Genomic DNA, 27799 nt, shown 5'->3' with positions numbered 1-27799 from the left:
GACACTGCGGGTCAGGAGAGATACAGAACTATAACTACAGCGTATTATAGAGGAGCTATGGGATTTATTCTAATGTATGATGTAACAAACGAGGAATCTTTTAATGCTGTTCAAGATTGGTATGATTTTATGTTATTACCATAAGATGTGATGATAATGTCATTGTACATCTGGAATCAGTAGCCCCTTATATGCTTGTATTTGAATCCCAGAAGGAATTTCATTGGAGAAGGCTCACCAGCTATATAATTATGGAAGGGTTGTAGCTAAATTACTCTGATACATCTATCAGCATGTGCCAAAGAAATACTTTTTTTATCAATAAAACCAGACTATAACAGTGTAAAACCAGCACCATGTGAACCATAATGATGTGACCTTTCTAATGAATATTACGCACACTATGAAAGGTCATTATATATTCACAATTAACACTTGTTTTAATAAGAAGAATTTCACAACAAATACTTATACATATTTCTCTGTATATGCTCATACTAATATTATACATATTCATTGGACATGTATTCCTTGAAGGAATTTGCTTGTAACCTTTAATATAACGGTCTCTTAGGAACAAGCTAAAGTATACAATGAAAAACATAAATGCAATACATGTACAGGGTTTACATGGAATTGTATCATATACATGTAACCACATAAAGGAAAAAAGACATGTCTGGTTAAATCACATTTCAGAGAAGCAAAAACATTTATCATCACATGGTTTGAAAGCAAGTCGGCCAGTTTTAACACTTCCCATGCTCAAATATCTTAAATGGACTTTCAACCTGATCGAAAACATTTGTCATTTCAAGAAAAAAATCATATTGTGCACTGACTGAATAGCAAACAGTGCAGACCATGATCAGTCAGCAATGATGTGCCGGCTGATCATGGTCTGCACTGGTCCCATGCATAAAATATGTTGCCGCCAGCAGGCTGGAGTTCGGCTGGAGTTCAAAGCAAGTCTGTCCGATTTCATTAGCTTTTTATGTACAATTTTCATGTGTGTTAAATAGCAGAGACATTATATATAAATAATGTTCTAGAGAATCGGCCATAAGATGATGAAAACATCATAATTTTACCATGTTAAAGTTTAGAAAAAATAAAATTCTTAGATATAGCTTTATATCCTGTAATGTAAGCTCCTAACCATAACAAGTAATTCGAAATAAGATATAAACGATATCATGATTTTGATGTTGAAATGGAGTATGACTTCAATTGTAATGGCCAGATTAGATTATATTGATCGTGTACTTTACTGCAGGAATGAGAATGCTACGATGGTTAGGCGACTGAAATATTTACGCAGCAAATTAAAAGTAATTTAAGAATATGTTTCATATTTTAGCAATTAAATTTGTATCCGTGAGGAGTAAATTGGATAGTCTGTTTAAGTTTTTTTTCGGGGTCAGCTTACCGTTTTAAGCACAGAAAAACTGAAATGTTAACTTATAAAGCCTTAATGAATAATATGCATTGTAGTATGTTAGGCACGTTATGAGTAATATTATATAGAAAACAGTATAGAGCCTTAGTTTGACAGATTACATGGATGTACAGACTGGTCTGGGTTTCTTACTGTGCTTGCGGCAATGTGATTGGAGTGTGATTGACAATTTTGCATGATTCTGAAACAGTAAATATAGGTTATAGGTATAAGTCTTATTGCCATTATGTATAGGATATCCACCAAGTATGAGGTCTTTCTGTTTAAGAAAGGCTTAGCCATGAATAATAGGTACAGGTCTTATGCCGGCTCGCCACGGCGAGCCGGTATTACGATAGGATTTTACTGAGAAACAACCTAAAACTCCGAATACATCCACAAATTTAATCGAAGCTTGGCTTCCAGCTTTCTATAAAAATTTATCTAACAGGGCTAGGATCCAAAATTATTTAGCCAATCAAATTTAATCTTACATAGCGTCAAAAAACCTTCAATTTTCACGCCATATTTAAAAAGCAGCAGGTATTGTTTTGAGCGCAAAGATATTATGATTATTAAAAATGTTTGTTTTCATGAATTCTTTTCAATAAATCATATTAACACTGACTTTTGATTTAGCGATTTCACCTGTTTCTCTGTAGTAAGTTTTCGTTTGGTTAATTAACATAAGTGTACACCTGGTTCTGTGCATTTTTTCTTTTTCATTTTTTCCGGTCATTTTATCCTTTCCGGTATTTAGTGTATATATTTACTGGCCGGGATCCGGGACGCCCGGACTGGCCGGGATCCGGGATCGTATAAGATATAGAGGAAAAACTTATAAACTATATTTGTGTTGATTATTGTCGTAATGAAAGGCCATTAAACGTTAAGTTTTTTTATTGTATGTAATGAACGTTAAATTAATTAAACTTTGGATATAAATATATTTAGAGCTATTTATCAACAAACTTAAAAATCACAATACTTATAATTATATGCCTAATTAATTGGAAAAATCAACGACTACATTCTTGAATTGGTCAAATCCCGGGATCCCTTTATGTTTTAATGCGATCCCAGCTTTTCTGAAAACTATATTCTTGAACTGGCCAATTCTTTGGATCTCTTTATACTTTAATACGATCCCGGCTTTTCTGAAAACTATATTCTTGAACTGGTCAATTCCCGGGATCCCTATATGTTTAATAGGATCCTGGCTTATCTGAAAAGCATCTAAGACTGGTTAATTCCCGGGATCCCTATATTTTTAATAGGATCCCGGCTTTTCTGGCAGAATTAATTGACAACTTGTGTTTACTTTAGGAATTGTGTCTGTCACTCATTCCAATACTAAATATCATATTACAACTTAACTTCGTATAAAGAGACATCTTTATGAATTCTACCTATCTAACATTTATTTGGTCAAGGTCAAAAGGCCATTGAGTAATTGTGCATAGACATAGGGACTTCATTCTATCTGTTTACATGCATCTTCATATATACTCATATTCCTCTTTGTTAAACTGAGTGAAACTGGCTTCCATAACTTTATGTCACTTTTATTTTGATGTTCGCTGAAGTCTCTTCAGCTAGCAGAACTGTCATTTTTACATTAAAACGCACCCCTGGAAAAAAATTACGAAGCGAGTCGCTACTAGCTTTTTTAAAAGCTAACCTTGTTGTAAATTATGTTAAGATTACTGTCTTAGCTGGAAAATGTGTTACAAATTCCTAAAAGCAAGGAATCTTGTACAACCATTTTGGGAATTTTTACTGCGCACAGAGTATACACTTGGGGAAAATTTATAACTTTTGTCTTTTGGAATGCCCTTTACTTTATTGAGAAAATATCTGACATAGTGCGTTTGCGACCCGCATGGATCCAGACCAGCCTGCGCGTCCATGCAGTCTGATCAGGATCCATGCTGTTTGCTATCAGTTTCTCTACTTGTAATAGTGTTTGTAAGTGAACAGCATGGATCCTGATCAGACTGCGTGGATGCACAGGCTGGTCTGGATCCATGCTGGTCACAAACACATTACGTTGGTTTTGTCGTGACGCGGCTCATTTGATCTTTGCAGACATTAATAGAATGATACATGTTACATAAACCACCATCATGTCTAGGCACTTTCTCTCTGGTATGATAATTATGCTTTGTAAAGTACAGTAAATCTAAAGGGACTCATTATTATCTACATAAATCATGGATTTTCTAATATTCTACTTTTCATATAATGTTTGAGAGGCATTGTCTGAAATTGTATAAATAGTACAAATAAACTTGTTTCATTTTGAAAACTTTTATCTAGATATAGGCTAAAATCACTTTTATTAAGTACCTGTCTTATGACAAGACTCAGGTGTCTGAGAAAATATAGTTTTTTCTACAGTTGGGCTTGAACTCATGATTTCTGAGTAAAGATGTAAATATTAATCATTTAAACAATGCACTATAAAGATCTTTTATAGCTGATTTTATTGATAAAATATAGCTCGTAATATATGAAATACAACTGCAAAATCAAATACAACTGCAAAATCTGATGAAATTCATTGTGAAGAATATTTTTCTTGGCTGACTTAAAATTAGCCAATTTCCTTATTCAGCAAATTTACAGAAAGATTGTTGCAAAGCTTTTTTAATAGCTCAATTTCCTTATACATGTACATTAATTTTGTTATTTGCTAGAGTGCCATAATTTTGTTCACATGTCAAAGCACCCTTTTATTGCTTTAGAACAATTTACTTAATTTCTCGTGTTCAAAGACAATATTTTATCTTATCTTTTACGTCATTAGTTTATTTCATAGAAACTTTTCCTTTAAATCTCTGATGAACTGTTTATAAAGGCATGTTTTATGGCAAATTATCGACACGTTGTCTAACAGTTGATCAGAAAACTCGGTCTTTCAGGATTCTGATTATTTCCTGCCAAACCTTAATAACGCATCAATATTTCTATTATTTCCTGAGGCTGACTAAATTTTTATACGAAATCATGATATTTCAGTGACCACAGCCTAGTTTTCCTTGGAAAATTCTGTAAATGATATTAGCACGGTCTGACGGATGAAATCAATAATATTTTCAGAAAATATTTGGTATTTTTTGTATCAATCTTTATAACAGATTATAGCTGTGTTCGTTTTTGTTTTAATTAATTTTGCAAGAGTTGTGTATCCTATAAATAAGGTTGTAAGATGGGAACTTAATTTGAATTGAGTATTCTGTATACAGAGTCTGAGAAGTAATAAAATGTCAGTTACAGAATAAGGAAGATTTATTTACTGTTAGGGTATAATGTATATGATAGCTCTACATAAGGACCAGTAAGATGTCCAAATTATTTTTTTCTTGCATTCAAAATAATCAAATTTGAAAGCTCGGCCATGCACTAGTAGCTCAGAGTCTCAGACTGCTATAGCCACTTAAGGCATAATACTTTGTTATATCTTACAGAAGGTTGTTGGTTCTACTAATGTGCTCACTCATGACTGAAATCAGGGGTGTAGGCAGCTTTTTTCAAGTTGTAGGCCCATAAGTTGTAGGCCCAGAAGCCAAAAAAAGAGAGCGAAATGCGCCTTCCAAAGACTGTATTTTCATGGAAAATTATCAAACTATGAATTTGATTAAATGCAAACTTTACTGCATGAGGACAGTAAATCATGCTTAAAGACATTTTTGGGAGTTTTCATAGAGACATGTAGGCAAAATTAACAAGAACGGTGACCCAAATTTTTTTTCCGCTTAAAATGTTTCTGTTATCATATTTAACAACATGCCAAGTTTAAAGAAATTCTATTGAACAGTTTTAATTTTGCCTATATGTCTATATGAAAACTCCCGAAAACGTCCTTAAGCCTAAAACACACTTGATTTGACAATACAGCTTGAACCCACTACCAGCCCCACCCCTGCCTGTCTTTTATGTATTTTTGGGACTTTTGAAAATGTCAATTTCTTGACCAACTTGTAGGCTCGGGCCTACATGGCCTAATAGTAGCGACAACACTGGAAATATACAATATATCACAGCAGGGATCATTCTGGTCAGGATTTTTAGTGAGAGATTTTCTCTCATTTGAGAAATTTTAATGAGAGAAATTAGATTTTCTTGAGAGATTTAATTTTCATGATGGGCGTGGTTAAAAATATGGAAATTTCTAACTTTTTAAAATCACTGTACATACAAACATTGTTTATCTAATGAGGATATAGATGTAGCTGTTTATTACAGAGATTTTTGTTTTCACTTTTTTGATTCATCCTGTGACTTTTCTTTTGTGAATTCTTAAACATAATAAAATTCTAATTGTGAAAAATAAATATAACACTTTCATTCTGAAATATAAAAGAATTATACATGGACATCTACTACAACTATTATTTGCAGCCAATGTTCCTAATGGACAACACTGTACTCTACAGAAGTGATTGTTGAGATTTAAAATATTTTTTATAACCTTACATTTTGTTTTCTTTATGATTCTCTTCACACACCTCCCTCCATTAAAAAATATTCATTGAATATGTGACCTGAACACAAAATGACAAATATGTCCATATCCACAAATATAAACAAAACCTAAAGTAATTTTTATAACATCATAAACATCATTTAAGTGTTATAAAACACCTTTAAATAACACTCAGCTTCCTTTTAGTATTTTTTTTAATCACGACATCGCGAAAATATGTGACAAATGAATATTTGTCTGTTTTCCGCTGAAACATTCACAATTCTAGCTGTTGCTGATTGCAATTATATAAAATTAAATATTTTCGTTCAATAAAAGAATATTTATTATCAGCTATTTCATCAGAAATCGTAAAACAAATTTTTTTAATTTGTTCTTTACGGCAAAATTTACCGTGGTTGATGTGACATTTAGAAGATAAATTTTACCAGTATTTGTTTTTTGACATGTCCATTTTTATGTTAGTCTGTGTCTAACAATTTTTATTAATATCAATTAAAAGTGTTTTGTGTAAATTCTCGACTTACAGATAAAGGTTAGCCATCATACCGTATTTCTGTACGGTGAATTTGCGGTTTCCGATCGGCAATTATTTTAGGCTTAATAATTCAAAGAGTTGGACTACTTTTTGGAGTTTTTTTCACACCGATTTCATTAATAAACAATTTGAAATTAAATTCTTGATAGGAATCGTAAATTTTTCATCATATCTTTGTGTGATTTTAGCATTCTTTAGATTGTGATTAGACATTTTCCGGCTCAAATTACCGTGCGAGATTTTCTCTCATTTCACAAATTTCTCTGAGATTTTGGTGATTTTTTTGCGAGAAATCGCGGAAATCGCCCCCTAGAATGATCCCTGATCACACAATGACAGATATGTGAAATATTCCTCCATCTTAATGACCATAATGACCTTTTGCAATAAAACCCAATATATAAATAATTGAACACTGTACATTTTTCAATTTCAGGTGCACACAAATCAAGACATATTCCTGGGACAATGCACAAGTTGTTTTAGTTGGTAACAAATGTGACTTAGAAGATGAGAGGGTCGTTTCAACAGAGAGAGGCAAACAATTGGCTGATCAATTAGGTATGCAAATTTATTTGAGTTATTGCCCCTGAGCATGTAACATTTTATAATTTACCATAATTTATACTGCAATGTTCAATTTAGCTTAAACAAGATACAAGTGTAGATGATGATGATGATGATGATAGGATTGTGATTTATTTTAGTCAAAGGTAGAGAGTTTTGTAATTCCTTTAGTTAAAGTGACATTATGCTCATTTTTTTTTTCATTGTCAAATTGAGCTGAACTGGCTATATATTTAAAAAAAAAAAGATAGGCTATTATAAAGGTCATTTACAAATAATTGATAATGTTAAATGTTTAGGACTGCCTAGATTATAAAAAGGCTGCCCCACTCTTTTTAGCAATTAAACATTTATGATATATTTCAAAGGATATTTACAGAATGTCCTGCAAGTCAATGGGTTAATGATTATACACATGAACTACACACAATTATGGCAAAATCATAAGTTATTTTAACTTTATAACTTCATCACCCACCATTAACACATGGACATCTCATTGAGTTGTCTCTTTCATGTCTGATTTTATTTGTGATACCATTAGGATCATGAATGTTTAATAATTCTAGGACATTTAAAATTAGAATATGGCAAGGTTTTTAGATCTTTTAAAACTTTTTTTTATGGAAACATGTGAGTTACAAATTTTATACCTGATTGTGTCTGATAATAATTCTGTTTTACATTTGTATCTAAAAATAAAAAGCAAAAACAAGCAGACCGCATACCATCTTAAATTAATCCTCAAACTTTTTTGTGATATAATTAAATCCAAATAATTTCTTAAAAATGGCATTAAGAAGCAAAAATGATGACATTTTTTTCTTGTTTTGATATTGTATTTGAAAATGACTAAAAACTAGAAGCAGAAGACATAAAACAAGGGACTGTCTGTAATTGATTATATCATGTTAACTTCCGAGTTAATCTTGTGTGAAAACAAGAACAAAAATAGTATAAACGGAGGGTATCGTCTATAATCTAACATCCTTCAGGCTTATTTTTTTATTCCATTTTTAGTTCAATTAAAGTGTTATATTTCAAGGAATCTAAATATAGGTATCTAAATATAGATTCAGTAATTGAATCTGTTGTAAAGAAGCTGAAAATTGATGTTTAGCTTGTTCTCATTGATTGTGACTGCAGATATTTTTACCAGTGTTTGTAAGGATTTTGAACTTTTAAGGTGTGTTTGTAGAGTTGTGTGTGAAATGTGATTTTTTTTTCCAAGGGCTTGTTGTGCAAAATGCTTGTAACTCATGCAATATAAAGAACCATTTTTAACCATTTGGCACCAAGCATAATGATTTTGAACTTTGACAGTGTGTGTGTACAGGTTTGTCTGTTGATGACATTATAACATTGCATTTGTGCAGTAAACTTTTCATCGCTTGCCCAATTTTCATGACTGAAAGCAGTAGGTTTTTGGCATAATGAAACAGCAACTTTTTGCTTGCAAATAGTATTGCAAAAACTTCTGATTTCTGATTTTACAGTTAATTTAAGATTTTTTTTGTTCCAAAATCGTTATCTGTTCCTTACTGCCATAAGGGATAAAGGTTTCCATTTGGTATTAAAATTAAAGCTTGATATGTGTGGAAGCACTCTTATAAACGTAGGATAAATGTTGTTGGTTTGATTTATTGTCCAAGGTGGTGCTTGATAGAGCATAGATATTCATCATACACTATTTCTACAACTACTGCCCTGGATATTTCAAATGAACTTGTGCATCTTTCAATCTAGATAAAATCTTTCATCATTTTTTGTGAAAATTTCAAAATATGTATTGACTGAATAGTAAACTGTGGAGACCATGATCCACAGATATGCAGGCAGATCTTGGTCTGTACTGGTAGCTTGGCCAACAGCAGGCCAAGGGTTATTTTGAAAAGTTGCCTTATGACCATTATGTGTCAATGTGTTTTAAAACTCAACTGATGAAAACAAAACTGCTATCTAAGCCAACCTAATAAATGTAATTAGATGTTAGTAAACTCTGACTTTTGTGCACTAGTTATAAATGAATCTTTAGGTCTGTTTACTGTGAAATGATGAAATCAGTGAAAAAAGTTATACATTTAGATGAATTCTACAAATGAGACGCAAGCCTTTTTCTGTCTGGCTGTCAGTATCTTGTCAATTATGTAGCTAGAAAAAAATAAAACAGAGTGGACACATTGATCTGAGGTGAATATCCAACAAGAGATAAGGTGTTACCATACTTGGACATTATATACACATTTATTTAATAGCATTCGTTTATAGTATAAAATATAGTGAATGTGAACACATGTGAACAAAATAGGATCATCGCAGATTTCCCCTCCCGGAAGTCAATTCCCTTACATTTATTTTTGACAACCTGGAATAATCCCCTCCCATTATTTAAACAGTGTGGACAGTTCCCCTACCTTTGATTTTTTTACTGCAAACAATTTCATAAATATTTACAGGAGGTCATTGAATGTGATTTGCCCCTCAATGTCCCTCAAGGTCAATGAATGTGACTTGCCTCTGAAGATCATTGAATATGACTTGCCCCTAAAAGTCACTGAATGTGACTTGCCCCTCAAGGTCATTGAATGTGACTTGCCCCTCAAGGTCATTGAATGTGACTAAAAAATGTCCCTCAAGGTCATTGAATGTGATTTGCCTTTTAAGGTCATTGAATGTGACTTGCCTCTCAAGGTCATTGAATGTGACTTGCCCCTAAAAGTCACTGAATGTGACTTGCCCCTAAAGGTCTTTGAATGTGACTTGCCCCTAAAGGTCATTGAAGGTGACATTCTCCTAGATGTCATTGAATGTGACTTGCCCCTAAACGTCATTTAATGTGACTTGCTCCAAAAGGTCATTGAATGTGACTTGCCCTTCAAGGTGATAATCATTGAATGACTTGCCTTTTAAGGTAGTTACATAATAATTGCCAAAACTGTTTGATCCCAGCTCGATATTTTATTTTTTTTATAATGAAGAGAGAAGATAAGTTTGCCAGTGCATAACTGATTCTTGGTTGTTCCCATTGTATGCTATAACTTAAGGAAGTCACTTTACATATCTTGTTCCACCAGTTACTTAAGGAAGTCACTTTGCATATCTTGTTTCACCTATACACGGTAGAAAGTTGCCATGTTATCTGAAGGCCAAATGTGTCAGTGCAAATTAAAGCCAAACGACTGGTATAAAATTAGTTCTATTATAATACCTCTGTGATGTGATAATAATAAAAGTGGTATCTTTGTCTATATTAACACAATCTACTTGGCATTTTTTTTTGGTCCAAAAGAAATGAAATTGTTAGGGATTGGTGGCCTTTGATTTTAAAGACAATATTGGCTCCCACTTAATGATATATCATTGTCATTTTTAGGAGGAAATGAAACTAATGTCAGTCACATCATTTAACAATTTTTATTTAATTTGATGTCATAGAAACCTAATGTAATTTCTTGATACTTCCTGATTTCCTCATACAATTAGCAGCTGTTAATGGCATCATACAAATTTATTCTACATTTTTACTTTGTTCCCAATTCAACTGAATTCACTGTAATAATACAGTCTTTTTAACAATTGAACATCATTAGATTTATTAAATAGGCATTGTCACATGATGTGAAGACACATTTTGTAAAAACAAGGTATGAGTCCATTGTAATAAAAAAATATATAGCAGGTTTTTTTTCCCTCTTATTCCCAGTAGAATTGCTTCTATCGTTATTCTAATCATTGAAGAGAAAAAAATAACGCTGGAAGAAATCAATTGTTGTTTTGCAGCCAAGTTCGCATTCACTTTGAAATCAATCAGAAGCGAGTTTTTTTCTGTCCCCGAGGGCTTTTTCCATGGTCTATATCTGCATTATTAGAGGGTGGGGAATAGCTGTTTGTTGTAAAGACATTCAAGACATTTTAAGGTACGCTCCTGGCAGTAATTACGCTGCAAATAAATGTCATAATTCGCATCCGAGGGGGAAGGAAAAATGTCGGGACATATTTTTCACCCTATGGTTGTCAATTATACCCTGTTTGACAGATAGATAGTGAATGATTAGTACAAAATTGCTGAACATGGAATTTTCTGAATTGTCCGAGGGTAGACTTTTTTACTGGGCATCTGCATCCTTTCTACTAGTTCTTAAGTCTTTAAGTATTATTTTTGTGTCGCCTTGAAAAAGGTGACATATAGGGGTTACTTTTGTCGGCGGCGTCGTTGTCGTTGTCGGTGTCGGTGTCGGCGTCGGCATCCCCTTAAGCTTGTCCGGAGCATAAGTCAGTCATTATAAGTTGGATTGACTTCAAACTTGGTATGCATGCTTCTTATAATGACCCGAAGTGCAGTGCATAAGAACCGGTACTCTGCACTTCCTATTTTTTGAGTTATTGCCCTTTGTTAATTTTCATACTTCATTTTTGTCCGGGCCATTTCTCTTAAAGTATAAAAGCTATGGACTTGAAACTTCATAGGATGATAGATCTCATTAAAAAGAAGTGCAGTGCACAAGAAGTGGTACTCTGCATTTCTTATTTTTTGAGTTATTGCCCTTTGTTAATTTTCATACTTTATTTTTGTTCGGGCCATTTCTCCTAAAGTATAAAAGCTATGGAGATGAAACTTCATAGGATGATAGATCTCATTAAGAAGAAGTGCAGTGCACAAGAACTGGTACTCTGCATTTTTTATTTTTTGAGTTATTGCCCTTTGTTTATTTTCATACTCTATTTTTGTCCAGGCCATTTCTCAATAATTACAAAAGCTTTAGACTTGAAACTTAATAGGATGATAGATCTTATTGAATTGAAGTGCAGTGCACAGAAACTGCTGCTCTGCATTTCTTATTTTTTGAGTTATTGCCCTTTGTTGATTTTCAAATTTCATTTTTGTCCTGGCCATTTCTCCTAAACTACATTGTTCACAAGGCGACACATCCGACTCGCGGAGTTCTAGTTATCTATATATCTCAGTCTTGAAGTTTTAACTAGCTTTTATCTATTAAATTGCAGCTAATATATTTGTTTTAACAGTTTTTCCCAGACAATGCGCCTGCTAAGTGTGATCGTTTAATGATTTTGAAGCCGTAAAATGTAGATGTGTTTTCAAGGTTTGCAATAGTTTAACCCTCCTTTGTTAGATTTATATAATGAACTTGTCACACTTTGAATTTCAGAACTGTCTGTCTTAAGTTAATGGAATTTCATTATGAAAAAAACATTTCCGTATTCCGTAATGCATCTATAGGGAATGACTGAATTACTTTTTTTCTAATTCATCTTAGTGTTTATAATATATAGAATGTATTCTTGTCTATATGAATGGAAAAAGAAAGATCATTTATTTATATCAAATAACAGTCTTTTTTCAGTGGGTGGGTGGAGGTGGGGGTAGGGTGTTATGATATGAAAGCTGTGACATTTTCTTCAAAAATAGCTCTTACTCAACTGTTAATCTTGAAATGCTGTATAAAAAGTTTAGACTGTTAAAGGCACATGATGCCTTAGAAATGAATCAAGTTTTCCTTCTCCAGACTTAGAGCAAACATGAATTTTATTATCATATCTTTGGAAGGGGCGGACATTTGCCTTCCTAAAATTTTTGAAAGGTGGACATTTGCCCCCCTGTTTTTAGAGCGTGTTAGATGTTTAGTAAGATGTTTATTACCTGAAGAAAATAGCGCTAAACGTGAAATTATTTGTCAATTAAATACCAAAATGCTATTGTAAATAAATTAGTATTTTGACTTCCATTCAGAATACTTAATCACTATTTGTGTATTTATGTACTCATTGCTTAAAAGCGACAGAGCCAGGCAAAAGATGGTGCACATAATTTGTGGATTTTTTTTTGTTTTTGTTTTTGCTTTTGTTTGAGACTTATAACTGAACACCAGAAAGAAAAAAAGGTTTTGAGAAATAAAAATGAATTTAAAGCTTTTTTGGGACATAATGGGACTTTAAAATGGATTACTACTGTTCCTCTATGGGAGAAAGACGCTAAGGTTTGGCATAGACTAGTTAATCTGCTTGTTTGTAGTTGTATTCTTACAGGCTGTTGCTTCTCTTTTAAGGAAAGATATATAAATATGGAAGAAAATTGATTAAGTTACTGCTCTAAAAGAAAAATTGGAAATATTGCTGATAATGTGCAAACTTTTCTCCAGAACAAACACACTCAATGCCTGGGAAAATGCTGTTGAATAGGATGTAACTGTTATCAATTTCATTTAGAAAGGAAATCAATAGCTCTTCATTTAGAAGGGAAGAAAGGTGCCAGTTAGACAGATGTTTACACGCAATTTATTCGTACAAAGAAAAACAATATTAGTGCAAATCAATAGTAACTGTTTTATTGGATTCCAGAAATAACCATCAAAACTGTGAACCAATCTAAATAATTGTCAAAACTTGTAAACCAGTCCAATAATTTTGTCCATGATCAACAGTGTTTGTACTGTTGGCATTGATCAGAGCTATTTTGGTATATTGACTGATGACTTACCAAATATTAATCATTATTGGTGAATAAGAAGGGTCTTTATGGTGGATTTAGTCATTTGTCTTCTTGAATATTTTCACACTATTGTACTAAGTTAAGTGTTTTGGGTATTGGCATTCTGTCATTGGAACAGATAATGATTGTAATAATGTATGATACATGGCCTTTTGTTTGATAGGTAAATACAATGACTATTGTGTCATTAATGAGCAATGGCATTATTAGTGTAGTCTTGATGGGGACATAGCATTAGCAATAGAGTCTTGGTAATACTGTGGTGCCCAGACCCCTGCTTAGTGTTTCCAGGGCAGTCTGCAGCCTCACATTAACTCAGGGTTCGTTTTACACGGCCCAAGTACCAAATTATAAATGAACACAGAAGACATTTTGTAACTTAAAACTCTTTTAATTAAGATATTATATAGATCAATTTATTTAAATATACATAGTCATGGATGCCTACAGTCTCTTATTATTATTCCTATGGATGACCAGATTTAGTAAACAAATACCAGGTTTGGTACAATATAATGAGATACCAGATCTGGTAGTTACCAGATTGGGTACTATACCGGATTGGGTATTATACCAGATTTGGTATGAACCATTTCTGGAACAACCGTTCTCTACACTGGCAAAGTAATTATAACTGTTTAACAATAACAACAAGTGAATTTCACCTGTATCCGATCCATTTTCGGTTATTTATTCGTCTACAATTATCTACTCAATAGAGTACTTTTCTACCAGACGACCTGATATGAGATGACAACGATATGCTAACGCGCAGTATTTATAGTACCCTGTGACGTCATCACATTAATATTCAAAATGGCCGACCAGTGGCAAATTCAGAAATGTGACCAAATATTAAGCAAGATTACATGAAAATAAACGTATGTCAGCATTTAAGAATAGATAATAAACATTTATATATACAAATGGCATCTGAAAATCATAATAATGTGAGATAAAAGCAGTTACATAGAAAGTAATCATCAAAACAATGCGATGGTTCGTACTCAGAAATATTCGTACTCAAAGTCGGAAAATGAATAAATATTAAAGAACATTGATAAAATAGCCTGAGCATCACAATACTATTGTTCATTGCTTTAGCAATATGGTCTTGGCATTAGCAATGGAGTCTTGATATGGTCATGGCATTAACAATGAAGTCTTGATATTGACATGGCATTAACAATGGAGTTTTGATATGGTCTTGGCATTAACAATGGAGTCTTGATATGGTCTTGGCATTAACAATGGAGTCTTGAGATGGTCTTGGCATTAAAATGGAGTCTTGATATGGTCTTGGCATTAACAATGGAGTCTTGATATGGTCTTGGCATTAGCAATGGAGTCTTGATATGGTCTTGGCATTAACAATGGAGTCTTGATATGGTCTTGGCATTAACAATGGAGTCTTGGATATGGTCTTGGCATTAACAATGGAGTCTTGATATGGTCTTGGCATTAGCAATGGAGTCTTGATATGGTCTTGACATTAGCAATGGAGTCTTGATATGGTCTTGGCATTAACAATGGAATCCTAATATGGTCTTGGCATGAGCAATGGAGTCTTGATATGGTCTTGGCATGAGCAATGGAGTCTTTATATGGTCTTGGCATTAGCATCGAAGTCTTGATATGGTCTTGGCATTAGCAATGGAATCTTGATATGGTCTTGGCATGAGCAATGGAGTCTTGATATGGTCTTGGCATTAGCAATGGAGTCATGATATGGTATTGGCATTAACAATGGAGTCTTGATATAGTCTTGGCATTAACAATGGAGTCTTGATATGGTCTTGGCATTAACAATGGAGTCTTGATATGGTCTTGGCATTAACAATGGAGTCTTGATATGGTCTTTGCATTAGCAATGCGGTCTCGATATGGTCTTGGCATTTACAATGGAGTCTTGATATGGTCTTGGCATTAACAATGCAGTCTTGATATGGTCTTCGCATTAACAATGGAGTGTTGAGATGGTCTTGGCATTAAAATGGAGTCTTGATATGGTCTTGGCATTAACAATGGAATCTTGATATGGTCTTGGCATTAGCAATGGAGTCTTGATATGGTCTTGACATTAGCAAGGAAGTCTTGATATGGACTTTGCATTAGCAATGGAGTCTTGATATGGTCTTAGCATTAGCAAGGAAGTCTTGATATGGACTTTGCATTAGCAATGGAGTCTTGATATGGACTTTGCATTAGCAATGGAGTCTTGATATGGTCTTTGCATTAACAATGGAGTCTTGATATGGTCTTGACATTAGCAACGAAGTCTTGATATGGACTTTGCATTAGCAATGGAGTCTTGATATGGTCTTAGCATTAGCAAGGAAGTCTTGATATGGACTTTGCATTAGCAAATCATGGAGTCTTGATATGGTCTTGGCATTAACAATGGAATCTTGATATGGTCTTGGCATTAGCAACAAAGTCTTGATAAGGATTTGGCATTAGCAATGGAGTCTTGATATGGTCATGGCATTAGCAATGGAGTCTTGATAGAGAGAGACATTAAGTTAACGATTAAAATCAATTTATTAATTAAAGACTTCTAGATACCATTATTGGAAAATCTGTTTTGCACATGATTTTCTATGACCTATATCTGTTAAAGCATTATTACAGAGAAAATTAATAGCAGTTTATAATGAAAACCTTTTCAAACTTTTAATTATTTATTCATGAAAATTAATAAAACATATTGATTGTAAACCCATATTCTTTTTTCAGGTGCACTAGTCTCGTAGGCTTATCCGGTTTGTACAAAATGTGAATTTAACGCCATTTCAGCAGTTTTCACTAAAAATTTGCCACATTTTTTTTCGTCTTTCTGTGACAAGTTTTGATTAAATCTCTGTTTGTTTAGTTGAAGTTACATATCAGGCTTTATCTGTAAAATCACAGACAGTTTTCAGGAAAGGCTGTAATTGGAATTATGATATTTTCTCATACATCAGCATTAGTAAACAACAATGGTTTGAAATAAAAAATTTCTGTTTAATAATAAAATGTCTGGGACTGGACAGAAAAAAGGCATAAAATAGTAGAATTATTGTCCTTGATGTTATTGTTTGAGGAAAGTCAATGATTTTTCTGTCTGATGTATCCATGGGTGGCCTTGATTCGTTTCCCTAAACATTTTACAGTGCTAGGTTGATACACTTTAATTTATAATTTGATCCGAACGTTTACCTTTTGCAGATGCATTAAATTGACTTTGCTGTTTAGAAAAAAATCCAACTTAGTAAGTTTCTTTCTTAACAAACATTTGTTGAGACTTTCTAACATACACAGTAAGGGTGTTGACTCTAGGACAGGAATGAATTTAGGGTACGAGATGATATATATTTTTTTTATGCATTTTGTAAAATACAGATGTCATGGAAACATATTTCAGAAATTCATAATGTCTCTTATATTGGCTAGTTAGATTAAGCATGTAACTGTGTAGCTATATAATGATATATTTTTATTTGATTTTCATTAATTTATATTTTCTAAACATACAAAGTTGGTACACACTCTTATTTATATATATGGTCATAGAAATCTTATAAGTGGTCATAGAAATATTACTGATCTTAGAAAATCAATATGACTGGTCTTAGTAATCTTATAATTGGTGTAAGAAATCTTATAACTGGTCATAGAAATCAGTATGACTGGTCTTAGAAATCTTATTACTGGCCATAGAAACCAGTATGACTGGTCTTAGAAATCTTATTACTGGTCTTAGAAATCTTATTACTGGCCATAAAAACCAGTATGACTGGTCTTAGAAATCTTATTACTGGTCTTAGAAATCTTATTACTGGCCATAGAAACCAGTATGACTGGTCTTAGAAATCTTATTACTGGTCTTAGAAATCTTATTACTGGCCATAAAAACCAGTATGACTGGTCTTTGAAATCTTATTACTGGTCTTGGATATCTTATTACTGGTCATAGAAATCTTATTACTGATCGTACAAAATCTTATTACTGGTCTTAGAAACTACTATGACTGGTCTTAGAAATTTTAGTACTGGATTTAGAAATCTTATAACTGGTCTTAAAAACCAGTATGACAGGGATTAGAAATTTATTACTGGTCATAGAAACCTTATTACTGGTCTTAGAAATATTGTTACTGCATGGTCTTAGAAACCACTATGACTGGTCTTATAGAAATCTTATTGAATTCTCTGAATGCTAGTTATGTTAAAACTTATGGTCAGTGTCCTTTTCAAATCTCCAGACTCACTGCTGAATTTTTAATTCTAGCTTTTTGTTTGTGGAATACTCTGCAAATGATATTGAACAGATTCAAATTCAAAGCAAGTCCATTAAGGTGTCTGGGGTTAATCATCGTTTGACCATTAGTAATTTCTTAATATTCATCATTCCATTAAGCTCTTAGACTGTTTCTTATTCAGTTTTGTTTGTCTTCAACTTCAGACAAAGATATTTTTAAAATTCTCCTCAGAAATTTGATGAAACTTTAGATATTTTATAATACAGTCTGCCTAAAGCTATTACCTATTGGCTTCACATAAATGTCATTGAACTTATTACCATACGTTAAACAAGAGAGGATGGTGTTGTTATTTGAATTAAACAGCTAAAGAGTTTATGCTGTTGGTTGAAGAAATGGTATATATATATGACTGCAAGCTTTTGTAATAAATGTGGGAGTTTTACAGTTACAACAGTGTAAACATTTTTCGTCATTATATTTTCAGGTCTGGAATTTTTTGAAACATCAGCAAAAGAAAACATCAACGTAAAAGCTGTGTTCGAACGATTGGTGGATATAATATGCGACAAGATGTCGGAAAGTCTCGACTCGGACCCCACCCTCGTGAGCAGCCAGGCAAAGGGTACCAGGCTCACGGAGAATCCAAACCCGCAGGCGTCGGGCTGTCAATGTTAACACATCCACACACTTGTCAAAACTCATGTGTAGAAGGGAAAGACGTAGATAACGCGTGTTGAATATGCATACTGACTGGTGTTTTTATTTTATGTATATGCCAATAGGAAAATCATGCATACGAAAATTTATCATTGGTCATTTTTTTATCATTTTTATCACCATAAGAGTATAATGAACAAGGTCTCGTTATTGACTGCTGTCCAAACTGGGGTAGTTAACATTAAATCATTAGAGGCTGTAGTCTACAGGAATTCTGTAGCATTTTGCCAGTTTGATTTTAAAAACAAGTTAAAGCCATTTACCTGATTTTGTTACAGGAAATTAACAGATTTAGAGATATTTTTTCTTTAAAATAGAACGAGATTAGAGGTGTTTTGTTTTTTTACAAAACTAAATTTAAAAAATGTTAGAAAAAAAAAGGACAGTTAATGTGCATGGTAGAATAAAGATGTACTTTTAAAGTGAAACATACAAATGCTCTGAATATTTTTACAGATTGATGAAAATGAGTTTAGTTTTGTATGTTTTTGAAGAAAAATTCTGTCTACAAAAACAAAGTCATATATAGTACTCACCCCATGCTTAACAGAAAATATAGGCTTTTATACTAATACATTCATGAAGTCTGGGTTCTAGAATAATTAATATATATATAGGTTGTTTTTTTTCCGTAGAACTCTTTTATGTTCTTTGGTTGAATGCGTATTACATTATTGAACTTGTATTACGAAGGTTTCTTGATAGTAAAATATAACATTTTACAATATAGCCCATGTTTATGATGTAATAATCTTTTGCCGATATTCGCTATTTATGTCCGGTTTAATTGAGAACATAGTACATGTAATTAGCACGGAGTGTATATGTCATAGACTGAGAAAAAATTTGACTCCAAGAATGTATGTTTATACAGTTGTGTTTAACGACACATACATATTAAATATTTGTGTAGTGTATATGCACTATGTAATGTGTTGTTACAAACTAGTGCATATGAGAATATGTAAAATGTTTTTCCCATATAATGTCTCCTTTTTTTGAATACATTGTACGATGTTATTTACGTAAATGTATATTTATGTGTACATTTTCTTTTTCATTGTCTCAGAGCCAAACTAGTGTAGCAGTTAACGAAAGAAAAAAAGCAGATAGACTGGTTTGGCACTCAGACTGCATTTTATTGATTTACGCAGTTATTTCCGAGTATCGATGTGCGAATAAAGTTTTCAAGACTCATCAAAGTACAATAAAATGTCTGCCATTTGGGCTCCGGACATACATTTTATGCCATTATTTGGCCATTTCCACTTAAGGTAATGCAAATTACTGATTAAAGGAGAAATCCTGGTAAGATTATCTTTGAAGAAATCCATTTTACGGCAGGCTTTATACAAATGTATAACAACGTCGTCGCTTTCATGATGAGATCGTGAAACTTCTTTCTCTCGCTGTCAGAAATCTTGCGAGGCACAAAGCATGATTTACTGATAATCTTGAATTACGGTTTAACATAAGAATAGCAACAAGTCTAATAATGCCGCCTTCCATTGGCGATGTTTAATTTGAATATGAAGTTCATTTGTGTAATTTGTAGATTTCTCACTATTGAAATTTAAATTGATCTTATACTTCAGTATATTGTTTTCATCTCTGAAACTAGACGTATTTTGTTTTTTTATTTACAGTTATACAAACGTTGAAAATGAGCATTTTGTTACAAAACTTTGTGCAATAATGATTGATATTGAATTTATGTTATGCTCACTAACAAAAGAGTTTTTTTCCTCTTTCAAAAATCTTAGAAATAGGTAATGTGGTTATTACAGTTTTTTGCATTTTTGAGGGGTTTTCATAATATTGACTTTTCATAATTAATTGTAATATACATAAGGTTTCTTGTATGCTTTGTTTAGAATTACCAGCATGTATATATGGAGAGTATTTTGGCATGGCCTACATTTAATTCCAAGTTTCATTAAACATTCCATTTTATATTTTTCTCAAATTTTAAAATTACAATTGCCAGATTCTCTTTCAAAACATTTTTTTTTTTCAGTGAAAATTTTGTATCTGGTAAGAACAAAATATTTACTACCTCTAAGTGTATAAGATTGTTCTTTATGGAAACAAAAAAACGTGCACTCAATTTTTTTGTTCAAAGAAGAGCACTTGGCATTTTTGCGATTATTATAATTTGTTACTTTTGCCTATATATCATGTGGAATATTTTACTAAAACATAACCTCCATTGTATGTACATTATATAATAAGCATGACCGATTCAATGGTCAGATAATTCTCTCTTATCTTTTATTTTTTGACGAGTATCTACCATCGGAATAAATTTGTCTCACCCCCGTAATTAATTCTAATTATGGTTCTATACCGCATCAGACAGAATTCTTCTACAGATCATGCCAAAAAAAAAAATGATGGGAGATATATTATCAAGTATCTTAATTAAAATGTATCACTAGAGAGACATTAACAGTGAATATTCTTATTTCCAGACGAATTTTTGATTCTTTTATATGACTAAAAAATATCCCTAGACTGTACTGCTGAAAGGAGAAAAAGAGATAGAAAAAAAGTGCAATAATTAAAATAAAAAAAGATAAACATTTTAACTGGTTAGGAAAAAACATATGATTTTTAAGAATTGTGTGGAATAAAAACCCATAATCTGCTGGAATTGAAAGTTACCTTTGCTACCCATATTGAGGCAGACAAGTTTGCACTTCCGTGCCATCTAACCTGGCTCTTTACTGCAGGTAGCTCAATTTTTAAATTTTTTTTTTTTTTGTATTTTGATATTAAAATCCCTTAAACTTTAAATGGACTGTGTCAAATTCAAAGCAGTGCAAATCTTTAGGTTAAGGGTTAAAATAAGATTTTTAAACCATAAGATCATAGGGAATTATTGAATTGTATGAAAGGGGGTGATTTATTTGATATGTTACAAAAAAAGGCATTTATTTGAAATAATTGTTAGTGCAATATACTGGTTGTTCAAGATTTACAGTTTACGAAATTTTATCTTATTTACTGAATTAGATCTGAAAATATTGGCATATGTTATGAATATAGATACAAAATTTCATCATATTAAAGCTATAGATCTGAAACTGTTGACATATGTTTTTTGATCATAAATATGAAATTTTTATCATAATTATAGTCTCTTGATCATTCGTAATCATACTAATGTACATGTATATTGTAAGTGTTCTAATTTAAAGCAGTTTGTTTTTCTCTATCAGTTGTAAAATCATATACTTTCAGATGCCATGAATTTGCTTAACAATGTATCAGTGTACATAAAAGTTAAGAATTGATGAATTATTTTAAGATAATCATTTGTATGACAGTCCTTTTATTAGTATTTCATGAAAATAGACACTTTCTGTGAACTGTATGGTCACTTAGATTACAGTAAATGTGTTGTCATATTTTTTACAGTCTTGGCCAAATTATCTTATTTGATCGGATACATATATTTGAATATTTGACTTTGATTGAATTGACCAAAACATGTTTGGTCAGTTTGTCCAGTAGAAAAAGATTTTTGTAAAATTTGTGGCAAAATATAAACTGAAAGTACATGATTTTACAGTGAATGTATTATAATTGAGCCGGGTCACGACAAAACCAACATAATGGGTTTGCGACCTGCATGGTTCCAGACCAGCCTGCGCTTCCGCGCAGTCTGATCAGGATCCATACTGTTTGCTATCAGTTTCTCTACTTGTAATAGAGTTGGTAAGCGAACAGCATGGATCCTGATCCTGGATCCATGCTGGTCGCAAACCCATTATGTTGGTTTTGTCGTGACGCGGCTCATATAGTGACAAGACATTTTGTTATATGATTATAATTGTATGTGTTTTAAACACCATTCCATCTAGCTGGTGTGGGACCAATATTAGAAATTCCTATATTACATTGATAAATTTATTGTTTTTCTCTTTTAATATATATATATATTTATTATATATATAGACTTTTTTGTCTAAGTAAGACATTCCATGACTGTACATTCAATATTTATACATACATATATATATACATACATATATTTCTTGTTTGTTTATTTGCTTGTCATTATTGTTTGTTTGTTTCTGTGCTAAGATTTTGAATGAAATTGACCTTTTTTTTTTACAGTAAATTAACTTTTTACAATAAATCAACTTTTAATGGAATTGAGAAAAAACAACAACATCAATAACAGTAACTTGAAGCACCATGCTTGTGCACAATTTCAGTGTCTTAGAAATTCAATCAGAAAAGCTCATTTGATAGAGAACGAGAATTGCATGTTACGAGTTTTTCTCACTTAATTTTCAGATTAAATATGAAAAAAAATCTTTTTTTTTTTAAGGGAATTGAGTTTTCTTTATATTTTTATCGTGCCATTATACCCAACTACGCAAATTACAAGTGTTTTTCTAAGCTACATTTCTAGGAATAAGAAAATTATTTCCATTAAAAGTAAATCATTTTCTGTCAGCATTTGAGCTGATATTTTCTGATTAAGTCATGAAATGCAAATGCTATATATTTTCTTGCAAGCAGGAATGTATAATAACAATTTCTTCCCATGGATATGTTAAGGTAGTTCATTTCATGAAAAAGTGGCATCGATTAAGACATGTAAGGTACATACCGGTAGGTATAACAGGCAATTTTATTTTTGGTCTCTTAAACTTTTTAGATATTTGATAAGAAGAGATTTTTTTCTAGGTAATATGATTTTAATATAATTATGATAGTTATATTGATTAAATTTTGTCTGTAAATGAACCTATAGTTTTTCTATGAGAAACCTTTTGAAATCCATTTTAAAGGGCGTTATTTAAAAAAAGAGTGTTATTTACAACATATATGGTAGTTAAATTGTTTTATGTGTAACAGACCAGGTGTTTTTCAATGTAAAAACGTTTTAAAATCCATTCTGAAAGACGTTATTTAAAGCAAAAGGGTGTTATTTTTAGCTCGACTATTCGAAGAATATGAGAGCTATTGTAGTCGCCCCGGCGTCGGCGTCCGCGTCCGCGTCCGCGTCTGCGTTGGTTAAAGTTTTTTGTAAAGTCAAATATCTCAATTATTACTTGAGATATTCAATTGAAACTTACAATACTTATTTATAGTAACAAGGTACATCAGATTGACAAGTTTGATAACTCTGCCTACAATATTGACAGAATTATGCCCCTTTTTAACTTAGAAATTTTGGTTAAACTTTTTTGTAAAGTCAAATATCTCAATTATTGCTTGAGATATTCAATTTAAACTTACAATACTTATTTAAAGTAACAAGGTACATCAGATTGACAAGTGGGATAACTCTGCCTACAATATTGACAGAATTATGCTCCTTTGGAACTTAGAAATTTTTGTTAAAGTTTTTTTGTAAAGTCAAATATCTCAATTATTGCTTGAGATATTCAATTGAAATTTAAAATACTTTTTTGTTGTAACAATGTACATCAGTGTGCAAAATTGCATAACTCTGCCTGCAATATTTGCAGAATTGTTTGCCCCTTTGAAACTTAGTAATTTTGGTTAAAGGTTAAAGGTATTCAAAGATATTTACTTGAAACTTTACACATGCACTTAGGGTCATAATTGGTGGGTCATAATTGTATGTCACTGACCAAGTTCCATAACTCTATCTTGCATTAAGGCTGATTCATATCCCCTTTTCTACTTAGTCTCATGGTTAATGTTTACATGCAAGTTTTACATATCTCAATAACTATTAAAGATATTTATTTAAAACTTCACATATGCATTTAGGGTCATAATTGTAGGTCACTGACAAAGATCCATAATTCTATCTTGCATTTAGGCTGATTTTTCTCCCCTTTTTCAACTTAGAAATTCATGGTAAAGTTTTGTTTGTAAGCTGTTATCTCAATAACTACTGAAGGGTTTGTCACTTTGTGCCTTTTTTGGGACAATTTTATGCATTCATAATAATAAAGCAGTGATTTCTTGATAAAACATCTTAATAACAAGCCTTTGTACCTTGTCTGTCAAATTTATGTATTCATAGGTAATTAGTATTATTATATTCAATAAAACACCCTTGTGACATTACCTTCCGAATAGTCAAGCCAATACTGTATAATTAGACTCTCTCTAAGGCCTATAACATGAATTTATAAAAAAAAATTAGCACTTTTGTGAACTTAAAAAATTTAACATTATCAAGGCTCTTTTACTATCAAGCACTTAGAATAGTCGAGCGTGCTGTCCTTCCGACAGCTCTTGTTTAAAAAGGCCGTTATTTAAAGCATATACGGTATTTAAATTGTTTACATTGAAGCTAGTATTGATGTCCTGTCTGCATATGATGAAGTCATATATCTCATACTATAACCAAAATGCCAAAGGAAAACATTTAATATTTCTACGAAGCTTTAATGGCTCTTCTTTATTGATTTCACTACATTATTGGTCGCTGTTGCAATTGCTAGTTTTACATTATGTCTCCCTTCAGACCCATAGAGCAATAAAGTATTGTCAAAAATCAGCTAAACTAAACAGTGCATCCATTTATAAAAGACATACACACAAATTATCATGCATACTTCAAAAATATTATCAGAATAATATTTTAGTATTTTACGGTAATGGAAAATAGTTGTAAAATAAATTGAATTTGTAATTGAATTGTATATGAGTGTTTATTGAATCAGATGATTAATGTAATAGATAAGGAATGGAATATGTAATTGAATAACTAAATAGGTAATTGAAAATGTAATGTAATAGAATGATAAGTGAGAAGATTTTCAAATGAGTCATGTAATATGTAATTGAATATGAAATAGGTAATTGAAAATGTAATGTAATAGATAAGTGAGACGATTTTCAAATGAGTAATGTAGTAAGTAATTAAATATGTAATATAAATTGCTGAATTTTAATTAACGTTAATGACCTATACTCTGTCGGTGTGATGTAAAACCCAATCAAGCATTAACGTTAATGACTAACACATGGAAAGGACATCTATTAATATTGACAAATTGAATGATATTAAAAATTAAGTTTTGTTATTTAATACCCATTACTATTATATTTATCCTTGTTATGAGAGAGAGCATCTTTTTGGTAATTTGTTATCTTTATTGTGTTTATTTTTCTTTTCTTTAGTTTATAAATAGAAATCCATGTTGTTATTATTTTTTCTGTTTGAAATTTTATCCATATTTCAAAGTTTATTTGGTTGTGTTGTTTTTTGATTTTAGATTTTTTTTGTTTTTTATTTTCTCATACATGCATCTTTAAATGCAGGTTCTTGTTTTTGTCAGCAATTTACTAATATACAAAAATGCATTTACTTACATTTATTTACAGTTATATTATGGGTTGTGTTTGTTTTCTTCTTTTTTCCAATCTTATTTATGTTTATCCTTGCAGCAATTTTGCATTGTTACGCTGAATTACAGTTGCAGCAATTTTTCTATTCTAGTCTAAAAGATCTATTTACAAGTCTGAAAGCTCAATTTATTTCACATAATTAAAAAAGTCAAACATGATACTTCACAAAACTGTGCATTGACAATGTTATTTTTCTTCAACTTTATCATCGGAGAAAAAAATTGAAATCTTTTTGTATATGTTACAGAAATATAGTTTCTAATAATGCTAATAATCACTAAAATGTGGCAATAGAGTATTTGAAAAAAAATCTAATATTTAAATGAGAATTATTGTATTAAAGAATATTAAAGATAAGGCAAAATTATAAAGAATATTGTTTTTTACGCCTTAAGGTTCCCTTTTCTTAAGGTAAAAGGTAAATGTTTTTTATTTAGAATCTTAGTACTAAACCCTTGTCCTGCTGTACCCCAAAGTGATTTAGTATTTGCCACCAGTATAGAGCCAGGCCAGGGTACTCATCCATGCAGTCTGATCAGGCAGGCATATACTGTTGATAAATCAATTTTTGGTTTTGGTGTTATAATTTGGAAATCCCTTTGAATGGACTGTTCTAAATTCTAGGCTTGGCAAGTCCATTTAAAGAAATTCAGGGGGTTAATGGTTAGAGAATATTGGGTAAATTGAATCTCAGACTTGTTATATTATGTTGAGAGTTTAATATTGATTAATTTATTTATGAATCTTATTATTTATATATATTTACAACCACTGATATTTAAAAAGAACAAATTATTTAGAAGACATAAGATATTTACTCCCAAGTTATTTCACTAATTTAATACTGTAATAACTTTAACCTTTCATAACTTCAAATAGTTGCAATATTTATTTATATATTCTAAGATATGTGTTCATTTGAAAACTTGAGCATTTTATTTCTATTCGAATTTCCAATCTTATTCAATTTCAAAGTTTAATTCTAAATAACATTCTGTTTGTTATGTATCTAAAATTATCCTTGTGGCTCCTGTCTGAAATAATTTTCTTTGAGCTAAAATTTCCATGAGGCTTCTATATCTTGTATCAGTATTGTTATACAATAATTTTCTGGAAAACCTCTCCAGATTTTGTTCCCAACTTTAGAGCTCCACTGTTAGTTTCCATCTAACATAATTGATTACCAATGTGTTCCTTAGAAAGAAGTTTCACTTTTGGTTCCTTCCATGAAATCCCCAAAGTGTTCTCTACATGAAATCCCAACTATAAATATATCTTTACATGAAATTCCCCATTTTCTCCATGGTATGAAATCCTTCATTTGCAATCTTTACATGAATTTTCTTTCTGTTTTCTTTACATGAAACATCTCATTTACCTATGTTCTTTACATGGAATCTCTTGTTTGTGGTCTTTACATGAAATCTTTTATTTCTGTACTTTACATGAAATATTTTATTTCTGTACTTTACATGAAATCTTAAAAGGTTCATTTACATTCATTTACATGAAATTCAGAAATGTCTACCTATAGACTGACTGACTGTTTTCCCCTACATGAAATCCTTGAAGCGTAGTATACCCTGTGTTAAAGTATACCCTGTGTTAACCATAGAGTAATAGCTCATCACAAGTTGTGATACAGGGTGTGGTATATGTTTTCTTGTTGTACAGTGTGTGTCCGAAAGAGTACATGTACCCTCATAAACTATTGTTTAAACCCCTCTTCAGGTGTTAGAATTCACTGCCATAGTATTTTGTTTGATGAAGCTCCTAAATCACAGCTTGGAGTTTGTCTTTTTCCCCCCAGAAATTATGCTTTATGGAATAGAGCTGTGATTTTTGTTGGGACTTTATTTTGAGATATTTTGGTACAGAATGTAATTGGCTGTTTTTGTTTTTTTTAATCTTTACTGATTTCCTCTCAGAAATTAAGCAGAATATTAAT

At 31.7% G+C, this 27799-nt stretch overlaps 1 protein-coding gene across 1 annotated transcript; it reads left to right on the top strand.

The window, feature by feature from the left end:
* On the top strand, positions 1–23451 carry LOC132743357 (ras-related protein Rab-3; the record flags this gene model as incomplete). The annotated part of the gene is given in 3 exon segments (XM_060731877.1): positions 1–119; positions 6902–7026; positions 18269–23451. Coding segments are annotated over 3 exon segments (435 nt in total), but the record flags the coding sequence as incomplete, so codon positions are not given.
* Positions 23452–27799: the final 4348 nt, after the last annotated feature.

Source organism: Ruditapes philippinarum, unplaced genomic scaffold (assembly GCF_026571515.1).
Source record: "Ruditapes philippinarum isolate M1 unplaced genomic scaffold, ASM2657151v2 ctg982_1_1_1_1, whole genome shotgun sequence".
NCBI lineage: Eukaryota > Metazoa > Mollusca > Bivalvia > Venerida > Veneridae > Ruditapes > Ruditapes philippinarum.
This window is presented reverse-complemented; position numbering and strand designations above follow the sequence as displayed.